The sequence below is a fragment of the Ambystoma mexicanum genome, chromosome 3q (genome assembly GCF_040938575.1).
Source record: "Ambystoma mexicanum isolate Mex_15411 chromosome 3q, UKY_AmexF1_1, whole genome shotgun sequence".
Classification (NCBI taxonomy): domain Eukaryota; kingdom Metazoa; phylum Chordata; class Amphibia; order Caudata; family Ambystomatidae; genus Ambystoma; species Ambystoma mexicanum.
The window spans coordinates 153,021,943-153,038,055 of record NC_090926.1 but is presented as its reverse complement, the minus strand read 5'-3'; the positions used below and the strand labels follow the sequence as shown (position 1 = coordinate 153,038,055).

At 44.3% G+C, this 16,113-nt stretch overlaps 1 protein-coding gene across 1 annotated transcript in view; it reads right to left on the bottom strand.

The window, feature by feature from the left end:
* The window catches only part of TSFM (Ts translation elongation factor, mitochondrial), a 107,231-nt gene that overhangs the window by 32,636 nt on the left and 58,482 nt on the right, over positions 1 to 16,113 (bottom strand). Inside the window, exon 3 of the mRNA XM_069653358.1 lies at positions 8,479 to 8,607. Coding sequence (XP_069509459.1) covers positions 8,479 to 8,607 — 129 coding nt within the window. The remainder of the gene's footprint in view (positions 1 to 8,478; positions 8,608 to 16,113) is intronic.

Here is a 16,113-nt window from a genome sequence, read left to right as displayed (position 1 = left end):
TCTCTCCTACCACTCCTGACAATATTTCTAGACAAATACAATCTATGAAAGTGTCATCCAAGCAGGTGCTCCCCTGCTCCTCCAGAACCATCAAGAGCCACAATGACACCCTCGCTCTAGCCTTGGCTGATTTCTGCAATCACTATCTTGCCACTGGAACTTTCCACTCTAGCACTCCCTTGTGCACCCCCTCTTGAAAATGTCTTCCGTCGATCCTTTCTGTCCAGCAAACTACTGCCCGATCTCCATCACTCGTTTCCTGGGCAAACTCCTGGAAAAGCTGGCCATCTCCCAGCTTACTCTCCACACTGAATCTGTTGGTTGTCTCCATGATCATCAGTCTGGCCTCAGAGCATAAAGAAGAGTTGTGAGCAAAGAAGTTTCCTCAGTTTTTGTCAAGGGGGCTGTGGTATATGAGGAAGGAAGCATCAGAAATATGAGTCTAATAACCACTAGCTACCCACCTCTAACACACCCAAAGGGGGCTACTTATCAGACAATACCCTCACCGTGGGGATTTCATGAGAATATATATCTATCGCCACGATCAAGGTAGTCCGTTTAACATATTTTAATCATTATTTCTCAACACTTAAACCAATAACAGCGTTCATCATTTGAAAACAACAATGGACAGAGAGAGAAAGTACCATTTCGTATTTTAGCTGTTGCTAACACCAATGTATTTCCAATGTATAAACATTCATTGGTTTGTGTGGCGTTAGTAATAGTGTGACTTAATCACATTACAATTATACGTCAACATGGTATAATAGCGTCTACAATCTAATGTGTTTCTGGGGTAGGGGACAACACTGTTGCGGTCTAAAGCTCATCAGTGGTGGCCTGAGACCCGTCTTCAGGACGCAGTACGTTAAGGTACAGGTTACGTTGGCAGCATGGCGCCTATGTGTCAGTATGGTAACCTAAAGAATGGATAAAAATTGAAGCAAATATAAGATTTACTCAGATTAAATAAAAACCTTGTATTAGTGGCATCGTAGTGATATGGCAAATAAGTAGTCAACTTGCTAACCTTATAGTGATTTCTTATGGTGTGATGGGCGAGACGATTGCATTCGTCAATCTTTTTCTGGCGGCTAGAAAGTCTGTCCAAAGAGTACAGGCTGTGAATCAATACAGAGTGTTTTCTAATACGAGTGTGACGTTAAAGAAAATAGCCGTCGTGATTAAACCTACAAGACCATATATTTACCCATATATTTTTACCGTTTGAGATCCATATTAATCAAGTTTTTGGCTTCCCATTCTGGAAAGGGGGCCTTGCACATGGACAGTGTATTGGCCTTGAACAAGGTGGTGTAGTTATATGAACACTACGTTTCCCACAATGCTCCTCAGGGTCTGTGAAAATTAAAAGCACATGACAGTTCCGACTTGCTTTTTTGTTGACTGTGGGCATGCAGAGAACAGAAACCAAATAAAACACCACTTACTTAGAGGTGAATGTCCCAGATGTTATCTAAACTTTGGTATCTTGTTCAAGTGGTTAGAGTATCAACTCGCATGCCGCACACATTAGGGGAAGAATTCCGGCATGGGTGCAAGAAAAACAGGAAAAAACGGTAAACCCTCTGCTCATTTAGGACTAGCCTTGTTTAGCATTGTTTCCCAGATACCTTACCTTTCTTGCCGATGTTTGCGGTAGAAGACGGAGCCACTGTAGAACGCGGCTGTCGTCGTGCGATGCCTGTAGATGCAAAAAGGCTCACTTTGACATCAAGGAAAGGCTGCCGACAATGTAGAACGCGGCTTTTGTCATGTGATGTCAGTGTGTACGAGGAGCTCGAATTGACATCAAGGAAGGACTACCAACAAAAATATGTCCACAACCTTCGGTAAAAAAAATCGAGGAAGGACTATCCACGTTGGAGAGTAGAGGCCATTTTGAAATGAAAAAATGTGCTATATTACAAGCACTAAAGGCCATTCAGTACCTATGTCCAGGCAAAGAAAAAACATCTCTCAAAGATATTATTACAAACACCATACTTTCACCTGGTGAACCGTCATTTTATGGAATTAAAATGACAGCTCGTTTTAGCTTTCAACGGCTAGCTAGACACAAGGCACACCTGTTGTTAAAGGCAGTAACCAAAGGTACACCATATTTGTCAATTGGTGTCAGTTATCAGTTTAATTAGGGTGGGTCGTAAATAAATGATCATACAATGTGGTTTTCTGTGGCTATTGTAACTGCCTGCTGGGACTATGTGCTCTATTGAGGAAGTTTGGATCTACTATGCCCCTAGTCAGTGTATAGGCTGTTAGTGGATAAACAGATTCCATTCAATGGCGATGTTTAGGCCAGATTGGACTGTTCAAGTTATAAACCCATTTTTGTTCCAGTTTTTTGAGGGACAGATCCCTATTACCACCTCGTGGGTGGGCTTTTGTTGTTTGAATCACGAACCAAAACATCTCTTCACAAGTGTGTTTGGCCTCTATATAGTGGGCCACGAGTGGTTTTGTCAGGGGTGCCATTTTGAATGGCTGAACGATGTTCTCCAATACGCACTTTGACGGGCCTAATAGTCTTGCCTACATAAATTAACCCACACGGGCATTATATCCCTTAGATCACCCATTTTGTCAAGCAATTTGAAAAAGATCGATATTTCCACATCCGGCCATTGAGGTCAATTTGTTTCAAATTTTTGGTCAGATGACACACTGAGCATTGTCCACATGCGTAGTGTCCGCTGACTGGTGGTAGGCCCCATAATGTGGGCTGAGTAAGTGACTCATTGTTATTCATCGGGTAGGTGTGTACCAATTTGTCTCGGAGATTTGGCATACGTTTGAAGGCAAATCTCGGACATTTCGGTTGGAAATCTTCGGTTTGGACAATTTCAGTTTTTTAATATTACCCTGAGATCATTACTCAGGGGGGAAAAGGATGAGACACGTGATTCTTTCATCCTGTGGTTTTTCAAATTTTTGCAGGATGACCTCACGATTGGCATTGCATGTTCTTTTCATGGATCTTTTAATGATTTTCCTACGGTATTGTCTGTGTCGTAACTTTTCACTGAGTTTCTGACTATTGGTCTTGAAGTCAGCGATTTCGCTACAGTTCCGTAGGATTCTTAGAAATTGTCCATAGGGCAGATTTTCCCGTAGCCTGGACGGATGGAAACTACTGTAGAGTAGTAACGTGTTTTTATCTGTGGGTTTTTTTGAATAATGTGGTGCCCAGGTGATCATCTTTTTTGAAGATTTTCAAATCGAGAAAGGCTATGCTTTCACTACTATGAGACATAGTGAATTTGATAGTTGGAGTTTGGCTGTTGAGCCACACAAGAAAATGAACCAGCTGAACGTGGCTTCCATGCCAGAGCATGAAAACGTCATCAATATAACAGTGCCATGAGCTGATGTGCTCATGGAAAGTATTGGTCACTGTATAGATAAAATTAGTTTCATAATGATCCATATACAAATTTGCCAGGTCCGGCGCAAATGTGGCCCTCATTGATGTGCCTTGTCTTTGTTGGTAAAAGGTTTGATTGCATAAGAAAAAGTTTATTGTTAAAGCCAGCCTAACACATTCAATGATGAAATTGGAGGGCACTGTAAGGTTGGTCCTTTTTTCGAGATATTCATATAGTACTTCTATGCAATGGTCTTGAGGGATGTTGGTATATAATGATTCAACATCAAGGGTAACCAGTATGTCATTGGCCCCTAGGTGTAGACTGGCAATAGTGTGGATCATGGCTGTCGTGTCTTGTATGTATGATTTCATCTTAGCCACAAATGGTCTCAGAAAGGAATCTGCATAGATGGAAAGGGGCTCTAACAAAGAGCCTATTGCTGACACAATTGGGCGGCCTGGGGGAAGGATTCATTTTAGGTAATAGATACAAAGCCGGGGTAGTAGGATTAGGTCTAGTCAAGAACATAAATTAATCTTTGCAGATCCATTTCTGGTCCTGTGCATGATTCATAAGGCTCATGATTTCTTCCGCCAGTCCAGCAGTCGGATTGCCTGCCAATCTGCGGTAACACAGTTGATTTCCCAATTGTTTGTCAATTTCAATAACAATGAGTCACTTACTCAGCCCACATTATGGGGCCTGCCACCAGTCAGCGGACACTACGCATGTGGACAATGCTCAGTGTGTCATCTGACCAAAAATTGAAACAAATTGACCTCAATGGCCGGATGTGGAAATATCGATCTTTTTCAAATTGCTTGACAAAATGGGTGATTTACGGGATAAAATGCCTGTGTAGGTTAATTTATGTAGGCAAGACTATTAGGCCTGTCAAAGTACGTATTGAGAACATCGTTCAGCCATTCAAAATGGCACCCCTGACAAACCACTCGTGGCCCACTATATAGAGGCCAAACACACTTGTGAAGAGATGTTCTGGTTCGTGATTCAAACAACAAAAGCCCACCCACAAGGTGGTAATAGGGATCTGTCCCTCAAAAAACTGGAACAAAAATGGATTTATAACTTGAACAGTCCAATCTGGCCTAAACATCGCCGTTGAATGGAATCTGTTTATCCACTAACAGCCTATACACAGACTAGGGGCATAGTAGATCCATACAATAGAGCACATAGTCCCAGCGGGCAGTTACAATAGCCACAGAAAACCACATTGTATGATCATTTATTTACGACCCACCCTAATTAAACTGATAACTATGACACCAATTGACCAACATGGTGTACCTTTGGTTACTGCCTTTAACAGGTGTGCCTTGTGTCTAGCTAGCCGTTGAAAGCTAAGACTAGCTGTCATTTTAATTCCATAAATGACGGTCAGCATGTGAAATAATAAAGTATAGTGTTTGTAATAATATCTTTGAGAGATGTTATTTCTTTGCCTGCCCATAGGTACCGAATGGCCTTAAGTGCTTGTAATATAGCACATTTTTCCATTTCAAAATGGCCTCTCCACTCAAACGTGGATAGTCCTTCCTCGATTTTTTTAACCGAAGGTTGTGGACATATTTTTGTTGGTAGTCCTTCCTTGATGTCAATGCGAGCTCCTCGTACACACTGACATCACATGACAAAAGCCGCGTTCTACATTGTCGGCAGCCTTTCCTTGATGTCAAAGTGAGCCTTTTAGCATCTACAGGCATCGCACGACGACAGCCGCGTTCTACAGTGGCTCCGTCTTCTACCGCGAACATCGGCAAGAAAGGTAAGGTATCTGGGAAACAATGCTAAACAAGGCTAGCCCTAAATGAGCAGAGGGTTTACCGTTTTTTCCTGTTTTTCTTGCACCCATGCAGGAATTCTTCCCCCTACTGTGTGCGACATGCAAGTTGATAATCTAACCACTTGAACAAGATACCAAAGTTTAGATAACATCTGGGACATTCACCGCTAAGTAAGTGGTGTTTAATTTGGTTGCTGTTCTCTGCATGCCCATAGTCAACAAAAAAGCAAGTCGGAACTGACATGTGCTTTTAATTTTCACAGACCCTGAGGAGCATTGTGGGAAACGTAGCGTTCATATAACTACACCACCTTGTTCAAGGCCAATACACTGTCCATGTGCAAGGCCCCCTTCCCAGAATGGGAAGCCAAAAACTTCATTGAGATCCATATTAAACGGTAAATATATGGTCTTGTAGATTTAATCACGACGGCTATTTTCTTTAACGTCACACTCGTATTAGAAAACACTGTGTATTGATTCACAGCCTGTACTCTTTGGACGGACTTTCTAGCCACCAGAAAAAGATGGACGGACTTTCTAGCCGCCAGAAAAAGATTGACGAATGCAATCGTCTCACCCATCACACCATAAGAAATCACTAAGGTTAGCAAGTTGATTTATTTGCCATATCACTATGATGCCACTAATACAAGGTTTTTATTTAATCTGATCTTATATTTGCTTCAATTTTTATCCATCCTTTAGGTTACCATACTGACACATAGGCGCCATGCTGCCAGCGTAACCTGTACCTTATCCTACTGCGTCCTGAAGACGGGTCTTGGGCCACCACTGATGAGCTTTAGACCGCAACAGTGTTGTCCCCTGCCCCAGAAACACATTAGATTGTAGACGCTATTATACCATGTTGACGTATAATTGTAATGTGATTAAGTCGCACTATTACTAACATCACACAAACCAATGAATGTTTATAAATTGGAAATACATTGGTGTTAACAGCTAAAATACGAAATGGTATTTTCTCTCTCTGTCCATTGTTGTTTTCAAATGATGAACGCTGTTATTGGTTTTTTATCCTTTCTTTTACTGTTAAGTGTTGAGAAATAATGATTAAAATATGTTAAACGGACTACCTTGATCGTGGTGATCGATATATATTCTCATGAAATCCCCACTGTGAGGGTATTTTCTGATAAGTAGCCCCCTTTGGGTGTGTTAGAGGTGGGTAGCTAGTGGTTATTAGACTCATTTCTGATGGCCTCAGAGCAGCCAGAGGCACGGAAAGTGGTCTCCTGAACACCCGTGAAGATCCGCTCGCTAATCTTGATTCTAGACTTCCTTCTGTCCTCATTCTCCTTAATCTTTCCTCTACTTTTGACGCAGTCAATCATGCCATCCTGATAAATTGTCTCTGTGAGAACCCGGGCATCACGGATCAGGCTTGGTTAACCTCCTTCCTCCTGGACTGATCCTCCCAGGTCCAATTTGGGTTCTCTCTCTCCACCACCTCTCTCTCTCTCTCTCTCTCTCTCTCCACATGTGGTGTTCAGCAGGCCTCCAACCTCTCACCCTGGCTCTTTAATGTCTACTTGGCCCCTTTGGCCCACCGTAACTCTACCTTCTCTACCTTTCAGTGTTATGCGGATGACACCTTCAGGCTGCCCTCAGCCTCCTCTCCTCTCTCGCTCATTCCCAACTGTCTATCCGTGATTCAGGAGTGCTGGGCCTGCAAAACTCTCTGCCTTCATGCCAGTAAGACTGAGATTCTTCTCATTGAGACTCCCGCTTTCCCCCCTCTCACTCTGGCTGCCCTCCTTGGGCCTTCTTCCTTCGCCTTGCTGCAAGGCTAAAAACCTTGGTGTCATCTTCGACTCCACTCTCTCCTCACATCAGGGACCTTGCCAAGAAGGCCCACTACTAGCTGCACCTCCTCAGAGGTATTCTTTCTTTTCTCACTTTCCCCCAGAAGCTCACTGTCTCCAGAGCCCTGGTTCTTTCTAGGCTGGACTACTGCAACAGCCTCATTCTCATCCTACCTTCCTCTAATCTCTCCGCCCTCTGCAACTAATCCAGAACAGGATTGCGTGACTTTTCCTTGGCCTCAGGGACCATATCTCTCCAGCCCTGAAATCTCTCCACTGGCCCCAGTGGCTGCAAGGATCAAGCTTAAGACCTTCCGCATCGTTCACAAGGCTTTCTGGGGCCGAGCCCGCACTACATCCAACTCTCTCTTCCTAAACACCTTCGTTCACGAGCCCTTTGCTCAGCCATTTCCAACTCTCAGAGGGTCAGATGCTTCTCCAGGCAGAGAATGGGGTTAGATCCCTCTCCTCTGCAGGTGCTTCCCTCTGGAATAGCCTCCCTGCCCCTCTCAAACTTGAGCCGGACCACCTTAAGTTGCTGAAGCAGCTCAGGACATTCCCTTTTCGTTTCTGCTTTCTCTCTCGCTCTCCCCTGCTGACCGACTTGTCTGCTGCGCCGACTGGTTGCCTGGCTACTGGTACCAGGCTTCCCCATGACCAGTAGCCCCTCCATTGCCTCCAGGACTCCTGCGCACTTAGGGGTTTTATCTGGAAGCCTACAGTCCCCTGCCTCCTTGCACTTACCCATAGTCGCGCTGCCCTAGCTACACTCCCCCTTCCCCTGTCCCTGGCACTTCCCCTCTCCCCCGAGCTGCACGTTTGCATATCGCACTGAATGACAAGACCTAGTAAGATGGTTTGTTTTGTCCCCCTTCTGTCTTCCCTCCCTTATCTTGTCGCGCCTAGAAAACACTTGTGTACAGTTGTGTTATACATCATACCAACTCCTTTGTACAGAGTCCCCATGTCACACACTTGTATTAGCAATTCTGAAGATGTTCCACAGCCATACTGGATTTTATATAACGAAGGGAAACAGGATACAGATGGGGCCACGTATGGAGTTGGTCATCTTAACTCCAGGAAGAGGCCAAGACAGCCTAGACTAGATATGGAAAGTAGCTGGATGCTCCGTAGAAACCCACCTCGCCCAATATTTGGATTTGAGTGATAAGTGTATGTTTTTAAACAATGGCTAATGATCAGGCTTTGGAATTCTCACAAACTGCAGTTTTCCAAAACAATATACACAGCATTTGTTTAAAATTACAATAAGACAACTATGGTTGTTCACCTTTATCTAATGAGATATTCTATGGGTTAACATCATCTCAAGTCTACCTTGTGCTGTGTGAATGTTTGGCATCCAAACAGTTTATAGAAATAGATTTGCTATATTAGAACTCTTAAAATAATTTACAAACATGCATGATTAAGTCCTTACCTCCACCATCACAGCACAGTTCTGATCCTGCAGCACACCAATCAACCCTTCTTTGGTCTTGCGCTCCTGGAGCTTGGATGCTTTGCTCCAGCCTTCCTTTTGGGCCTGCTTGTGGAGCCATTCTTCTGCCTTACAAATAAAACAAAGCAAAGTACATGCTTCCTTACCATTTAAAAAACATACTAGATCATACCACAATCCATTAACATTTCTCTAAATGTTCAGGCAAGCTACCACCAATTTACCAAATGCATCATCTCTAAGGGCAGAAGATATTTGAGGAAAAACGGTAGCACATCTAGTGTTATATGTTGGATGGAGGAAATGAGAGAGAGCATGTGGGGCAATCGTGCTAGTGTGCAAAAACAACTGTGCAAGCAAGTGCCCAAGAGCAAGCATGCAAGCAAACCACAAGCAATCACGCAAGAGCAAGCAAGCATTCAAGGAAGCATAAGTGTGCAAGCAAGAGCATAAAAGCATGTTTAAGTGCACAAGTAGGGACCAAAAGCAAATAAGCATACAAGCAAGCAAGAGCGCATGAGAGAAGCAAAAGGGAGCAAGCACAAGAGAGTAAACATGCAAGAGAAAAAGATGCAAAAGCAAGCAAACACGCTAGAGAGAGAGAAAGAGCAAGCAAAGGAATAAGAGCAAGAGAACTTGCAAAGGAGAGGGCAAGCATGCAAGAGCAACTGTGCTTGCGAAAGAGCAAGAGGGCAAGGGCGAGAGTGCAAGGGTACATGCAAGGGGGCAAGCAAGAGTGTGCAAAAGGAATGCATGCAAGAACTCACCAGAGCAAGCAAGAGCGCATGACAATAAGCGAGCACAATAGAGCAAGCACCAAAGAGCAAGCACATAAGAGCAAGCGTACTTGCAAAAGAGCAAGCATGTGAGTGTGCACGGGTCGGCAGAAGGGGGCGAGCAAGAGCAGGTGCAAAAGAAGAGTAAGAGCACGAGTGTAAGCAAGCACAAGAGAACAAGCAAAAGAGTGAGCGCTAGCGACCATGCGCCTAAGAGCAAGCAGACAGGAGCAAGCATTATTCAAAAAGTGCAAATGAGCAAGTGCGTGAGAGTGCAAGGGTCAACACAAGGGGATTAGCAAGAGCAGGCACAAAAGGGAGCGAGCAAGAGCGGTTATAAATGGGGGCTAGCAAGAGCAGGCGCTAAAAGGGTGAAAGAGGGTGAGAGCAAGCAATGGTGCAGTAGAGAGATGATCTTGAGGCATTTTCTCCAGTGAATGAGAGATGCTGCATTTCAAAATGGTTATGTAATGGAGGCGGGCAGACCTAAACATACCCTGGTTTCTAATCAACCTTTGAGAAATGCATTTTATAAGCCAAACATCCAGTGGCATTTATAGCTGCACTTTCTGCAAACCCTGATCTGGGGCCTGTCTAGGGTCCCTATCACTGGCTCTCCCCTCTGACAGCAGCTGGACTGACTGGTCCATTTCTCTGGGCTTGGGTCTTCATTTGCTGACCTTGCCTATCCTGCTGTCAACAGTAACCATTCCTGAATCTGCTCCAAGGCATTCAATCTACAGACCATCACCAGAATGACTCTGATCAATTCTCCGTTATTATTTATTTATTCTAATGTGATACAGTTCTATAAAATAAAACTTTACACATTTAAACAAACAATATCATAGATAAAATATTCGTTACAATTAATTAACAGCAATTAACCAATCACAAAATTATCCTTTCATATACATATCAAGTTCATACATAACTAGTAACATATTAAAAGTAAAACCATGCACAGAAAGAAAAAAAAACATTTTACAACAAGTAATCCGAGGGAAGTATCCCATTAATCCCAACTCAACTCCTAGAGCTCTGTCTTTGTTCACCGTCATACTCAAAGTTAGTTAGAGCTAGGATACATTCTATTAAAATGTCATCATTCAGATTTGAATACCATCCTGAGGGTTTCCAGATTAAAGGTTTCAAAATTTGCCCAATATTAACTCTTTTCACCAGAACCAGAGCCTGATGGTTCCTCCTACTACCCTCAAGTGCACATTTGTTTTTCTGCAATAGACCATATTCTAAAAAGTGCTATATGTAGCTTGGGGTTACGTGTGGTGATACAATAAAACCAAAACTCAATAGACCCCATATAATCCGAATTGTGAACATAACTCCTGAGATGTTTATTGTAATGATTAATCATCCTGGAGCATAAGGTTAACACATGCCTTGCCGTTTCAAAGGATCCCCACAAAGTCTACAGTGTTTTGCAGGTTCTGGAGTAACAGAACCCCGTGCTCAGGTCACTAATGTGGGGAGGTGGTTGATACGCATTAGCAGAATGAAGCGTCTCAGTGCTACGGTGGGACAAAAATTAAAATACAGTTGGCTCCTTTTAAAGGTATAGAGGACATAAGACACAAATCTGTAGCTTTTTAAGGTTGCCATGCGCACATAATTGTTCTGCCAATCCCATAGAGCTATACTCTTCTGTAGATAATATAGCATACTTTGATGATCTTGACCCAATCGTGGTGTCCAGCCACTTGCCTCACACAAAATTGCCATGTCGCTCTCCATTCTGGATTGCTTAGCGACTCCCATAGCTTCTTTCACACACCTCAGTAAAGGATTGGACAGATTCTTCTAATGTTAATATATAGTTCCGCTCTTTTACGTAGCACAACAGATTTGAGAGAGAATTCCTAACTCAAGCCTCAGGATTGCCACAGGTATACATTGTGGAAGCCCCAGTATGTGTCTCCAAAATTTCCCCTCAAGAATCTGTAGCCAGTCTAAGTTCATATCGATCAAAGATTCTAAGCCGTAGGTGACCATGGGTACAAAGCACTGGATGTAAAGTTGCTGCGTACCCCAGATCGAATAGCCACTCTGGACTCGTGTAAACCTGCATATCAAAGCAGTTAATTGAGCTGCTTTTACTTTACGTGCCTGTATACAGATTATATAATTACCCTTGTTGTCAAACTCTACTCCAAGATATTTATAGGAGTGCGTATACTTGATTTCTAGGATACCTATATGCATGGCGGGGGGGTTGCTACCTTACCAGCAGTATACAAAAGTACTTCAGTTTTGTTATGCTTGATAACCAATTAGTTTACCTCTGCATACTGCCAGAGTCTTTCGGCCATCCTTTGGAGTCCACTGAAAGTATGATAGAAAATCACAATATCATCTGCATATGCTAAAATCACACACTGGACAGTTCCATGTTCCCCGAAGGTATTCGGGTACATCTGAAACAAAAAGATTATAAAGCAGGGGAGCCGTAACGCATCCCTGCTTTACAACTCTCCAACTGCATAATTGGATGTGTTAAATTACCAGCATTGTCCAATCGCAGCTGAACCGTGGTGTTTGTGTGAAAAAGCTCCAGATAGTAAATGAGAGCAGGTTATGGTCTCCATTATGGTCTCTGGTTAGAATGTCATCTTATTCATCTGTGATTTTGTTCCATTCTTCAAAGGCTGTAGAGTGAAAGAGATACTGCTGGGCTTGCTCTGGTGGCTTCTCTTATCCTTTTGGAGGTCTTCTTTGGGCCTGAATCACCAACAGGACCCCATGTGCAGAACTCCTCATTACCTTAAAGGTTAGAATTGGGCAATTGGTCCCTGATGGCACCCAGATGAAACACTGGTAGTTCCAGAGGACCAGGACCCGCCCAATTGTACGGTAAGGCCGATGCAGGCAGAGAAGTCCCTCCAACTACAGGCCTCATCCATCTTTCATTGAATCACAGCGCCATCCATGCTCGTTTCCCCGCCCCCCCCCCCCCCCCCCCCCCCGAGTCATTGCACTCCCCCGGCCCGCCCTCTCCTCCCCACACACGACCACCCCCTCACTGATTGGCCACAACATCCAGGAAGCACGCTAAGCTGTGAGCCCCAGGGCAGCCTTGCCCGGTGTGAGAAACCCGAGGCATTCCCGGGGATCCTTTGTTCAGGCGGCCAGGGGAGAGCCAGCGCTCTTAGATCCCAACCCTGGGGGCGGACGAGCGAGGGAGGATCCCCTGGGCAGGGCGTTCTTGGGGACTATGGGAGACACGCTCTCGGGCGAGACATGGTATTCCTCCTGTTCCGATACACCCCGACCCGACATCCCCTCAGTTGTCATGGAATATTGTTTGTCAGCAGAGTCCCATCATCCCCAATACCTTTTTGCAAGAAAGGGTGAAACCATCAGGGAAAACAAAGACCATCCCTAAATTCCAACATGAGTTTTACCCTTCTTTCCGCAAAACCCACTTTAACCCTACATTCAAACCCCTTTTCCTGACAAAAATCTATAACATCTTTATCCCTTGTTTGTAGAACACCACAATTACCATAATTCCACTGCCCTATTGAAATACCCAAGGACTGAGACGAAGGAAAAGGACTAAGAATATAAGGATTACCAAGGAAAAACCCCTTAGGAAATAGAAAACAGACGATCACACCTTGACAGTAGGCTGTCCTACTAATGAGTCAGGCAAGATCAGGCAGACCCAACCTTGACTCAACACCTGCAGCCTGTTAAGATCTTCCAGGTGTATAAAGGAAGGCTGATGAGCAAGAAGGGTCAGTTGCTCTTGGGACACCAGGAGGGAGGCTGCAAGGCTGAGTCCGGCAGAAGATCCCTACCTGAAGCCCAAGCACTGGGAGAAAGCAGGGGACCAGACCCCAGCACTGGTACAGGGAGGCTACACGGTTGAGACCAGCAGAGGATCCCCAAGTGTTGGCAGTGTGTGAACCGGGAGAAGAAGGTGAAACACGAGGCGGAGCCACAGTGCAGAGAGCAGAACCCCAGATCCTTTTCAGCCAAGGACTGACTGGTGGAGGGACGGATGTGGAGCAGAGCAGAAGCTCCCGGCAAGGTCTGCTAGGCAGAAGAGGTGGAGGCAGAGTGTGAAGGCTTCCAAACCCTCCCCCCCTACATTGAACTGTGTGTCTTCTCTTGCCGCGGGTGCCTGGAGGCTGCCCGGTTTGCCCCTGGCTGAACGACAGAGTTGGCGAGGAGCAAGGATGGCACCGGAGGCCCCGACCTACGGTAAAGGCAAGGATTGATGAGAAGGAAGGCAGAGACAATCAGTGAGTTCTTGTGTACAATGCTAGAGACCCCGGTGTGTGACATTTCAAGTAATTACCGTAACACGCGACTGTTATATTATGGAACCTGTAGTTCTAGAAAACTGTGACAGAGAAAGAGATAGGGGAATTGTGATGGAAGGTGTCCAAAATGAACTGTTGAAACTAGGACAGACTCGAGCCCGACTGAGGGAAGCCTGAGCATAGTTAAACTGCTGATGAGTGATTGAACTTTAAAGCAAGCTACAATAGCTTTGACAGAGTGGTCCGCAGCGCGTGGGTGCTCAATCGAAAGTCTCTAAGGTATCCAGCTGAGGAGTAACAAAAGTACATGCATTTAATCCAAGCCCAGCACAGGGAGATCATTTGAAAGTTAACGAATAAATGTGAATCGAAGTGGTCCTGCAACAGGGCAAGCAAAATCCCTTGCACAGTCGCAAGTCTTGATTTTAACAAAATAGAGAAAGTTTGGAAAAATACGTGAATCTGGTCTGAGCCCAGCAGAGGGGTACCCGGGGTGAACAGTGACTCACCAAAGAAGGTTCTGTGTTAAAGTGGTTCTGAGCCCCGCGGAGGGGGACCCGGGGTGAATCGAAACTCACCCAAGAAATTGTACATGAGAATCATGAGGAGAAAGGAACTTTTGAATGTTTGTCATATCAGGCCCTCTGAAGTAAGAGACTTTGAATGGCAAAGAGACTGGTTCAGAAGGCCCCAATACTGAGATGTGAACTGCATCCTTGTGCTAGAGAAGCCAGAGACTGCTTAGCTCGAGTGTGCCGCCTCGTCCCGGGAAGCCAATGGCTTCAATATCCGGACATATCCTTTCTTGAACACATTTGCTTAACATGGTTTCCCCACACCATTTGTATTTAGAAGTAAGGATTGGCAATATTTTTATTAATATAGGCCCTTTTATTTTGACAAGACACTACTAGGACTGCGTTATCATTTGATGGTTGTAGCTTGCTCCCACCTTTAGATTTAGGATTAGATAGGCTTTTTCCACACCCTTTTTGAAGTTCAATAAACACCCTTGAACTGTGATCACTTGTGTCTGTCGTCTTACTGTGGATAACATTAGTTCCTTACATCGGGCAGCTGGCGAAGGGCCACGGCAAAAGGCAGCTCCATCACCCATTTGCCTGTTCGACCTGCGCACCCTCCAAAGCCACTGTACAGGAACTATCTGGTAAGGTGTTAGGATCTTGGAGCAGAGCCAGAGTTGTACATCTAAAATCATGCCTCTACTTTAATAGAACCATTTAAATTAACTGTGCTGCCATTGTGTTGAATCCAGGTGATCTCTAAGTTTGCCTCTGCTTTAAAACTTGCTGCGCCTTGATGTTTGCCACTGCGATAGTGTTGTATTCTGCTATATTGCTCTTTCCTTCCACAGTGCTCCCTGGGTTGGATTCAGACTTCTCAACCTCACAAGTGTTGTACTCCACCACACTGCATTTCTTTACAGTAAATCTGGCCAATGTCTGTAGTTTGAAACCCTTGCAGCCGCATGACTACGGATTCAATCCAATATCGCAACTATAAAATCAGTACCTTTTGGACTCAGCATTCAGAACCTCTAGTACTCATTCTGGAAACATCAACCCAGCCTCTAATACCTCTAATGCAATACTGGAGCTCACAAGCACTACGAACTGCGGAAAATAAGCTTCAGCACCACAGGGAGGCTTTTGCCACTGTAAACCCAATACAACTACAAATCCCCAGCAACCTTAGGCTCCCAAACCCCATCGGATGCAACCACTACAGAGAGCTCTTCACCAGATAACTATACAGAATCCCACAAGGGAAGACCAAACCATCAGGCCTTTCCATTGGACCATGTAGATATTGTGACCACATCATTACTCATATTACCATTCAGAATCATCATGTTCCATTCAGAGAATCAAGTGTCCCACAGTTCATCACTGACCTTGTTCATTCACCTCATTATACCCTTTGTGATTCACCGCCAACAGAGATACTGGTTAACCTCCACAAATTCTGAAAAGAAACTGAAAATCCATTAACAGGTTGGACCTAAACACTAGACTGTACCAAAAAAAACCATCAATCACTGTTCTAGACTCAGCCAGCATAGAAGAACAGACAATCCAAAAATGGATTGCGAAAACATTTTTTTTTTTTAAAAACCATTCACCCCCTCTATAAAGAAAACCCCAACTCATAGCACTGAAAAGAACTAACAGAAAACGGAAGCAGATATGGAGGAAAAACTACGACCAACGAAAAAAGAAAAAAAAATACAAATACACAGATACAACTATACAAAGCCGAAATACTCAAATCAAAAAAGAAATTCCACAACAAAACAGATCACAAACTCACAATCACCACCCAGAAAGAGATGTTCAACATCATAAACGGGTCAAGAAACCAGCAAATCATTGAGAGCAAGCCGAAAATCACCATCAACCGTCCAACACCGGAACCATCTACTACTAAACCACCTCCCACCGATCAACAGAAAAGTTCAACAGCCTGGTGAGCAAAAACAACAGCCGGCTCTTCAGCAGACCCCTACCTAGCAGATATATACAAGACTA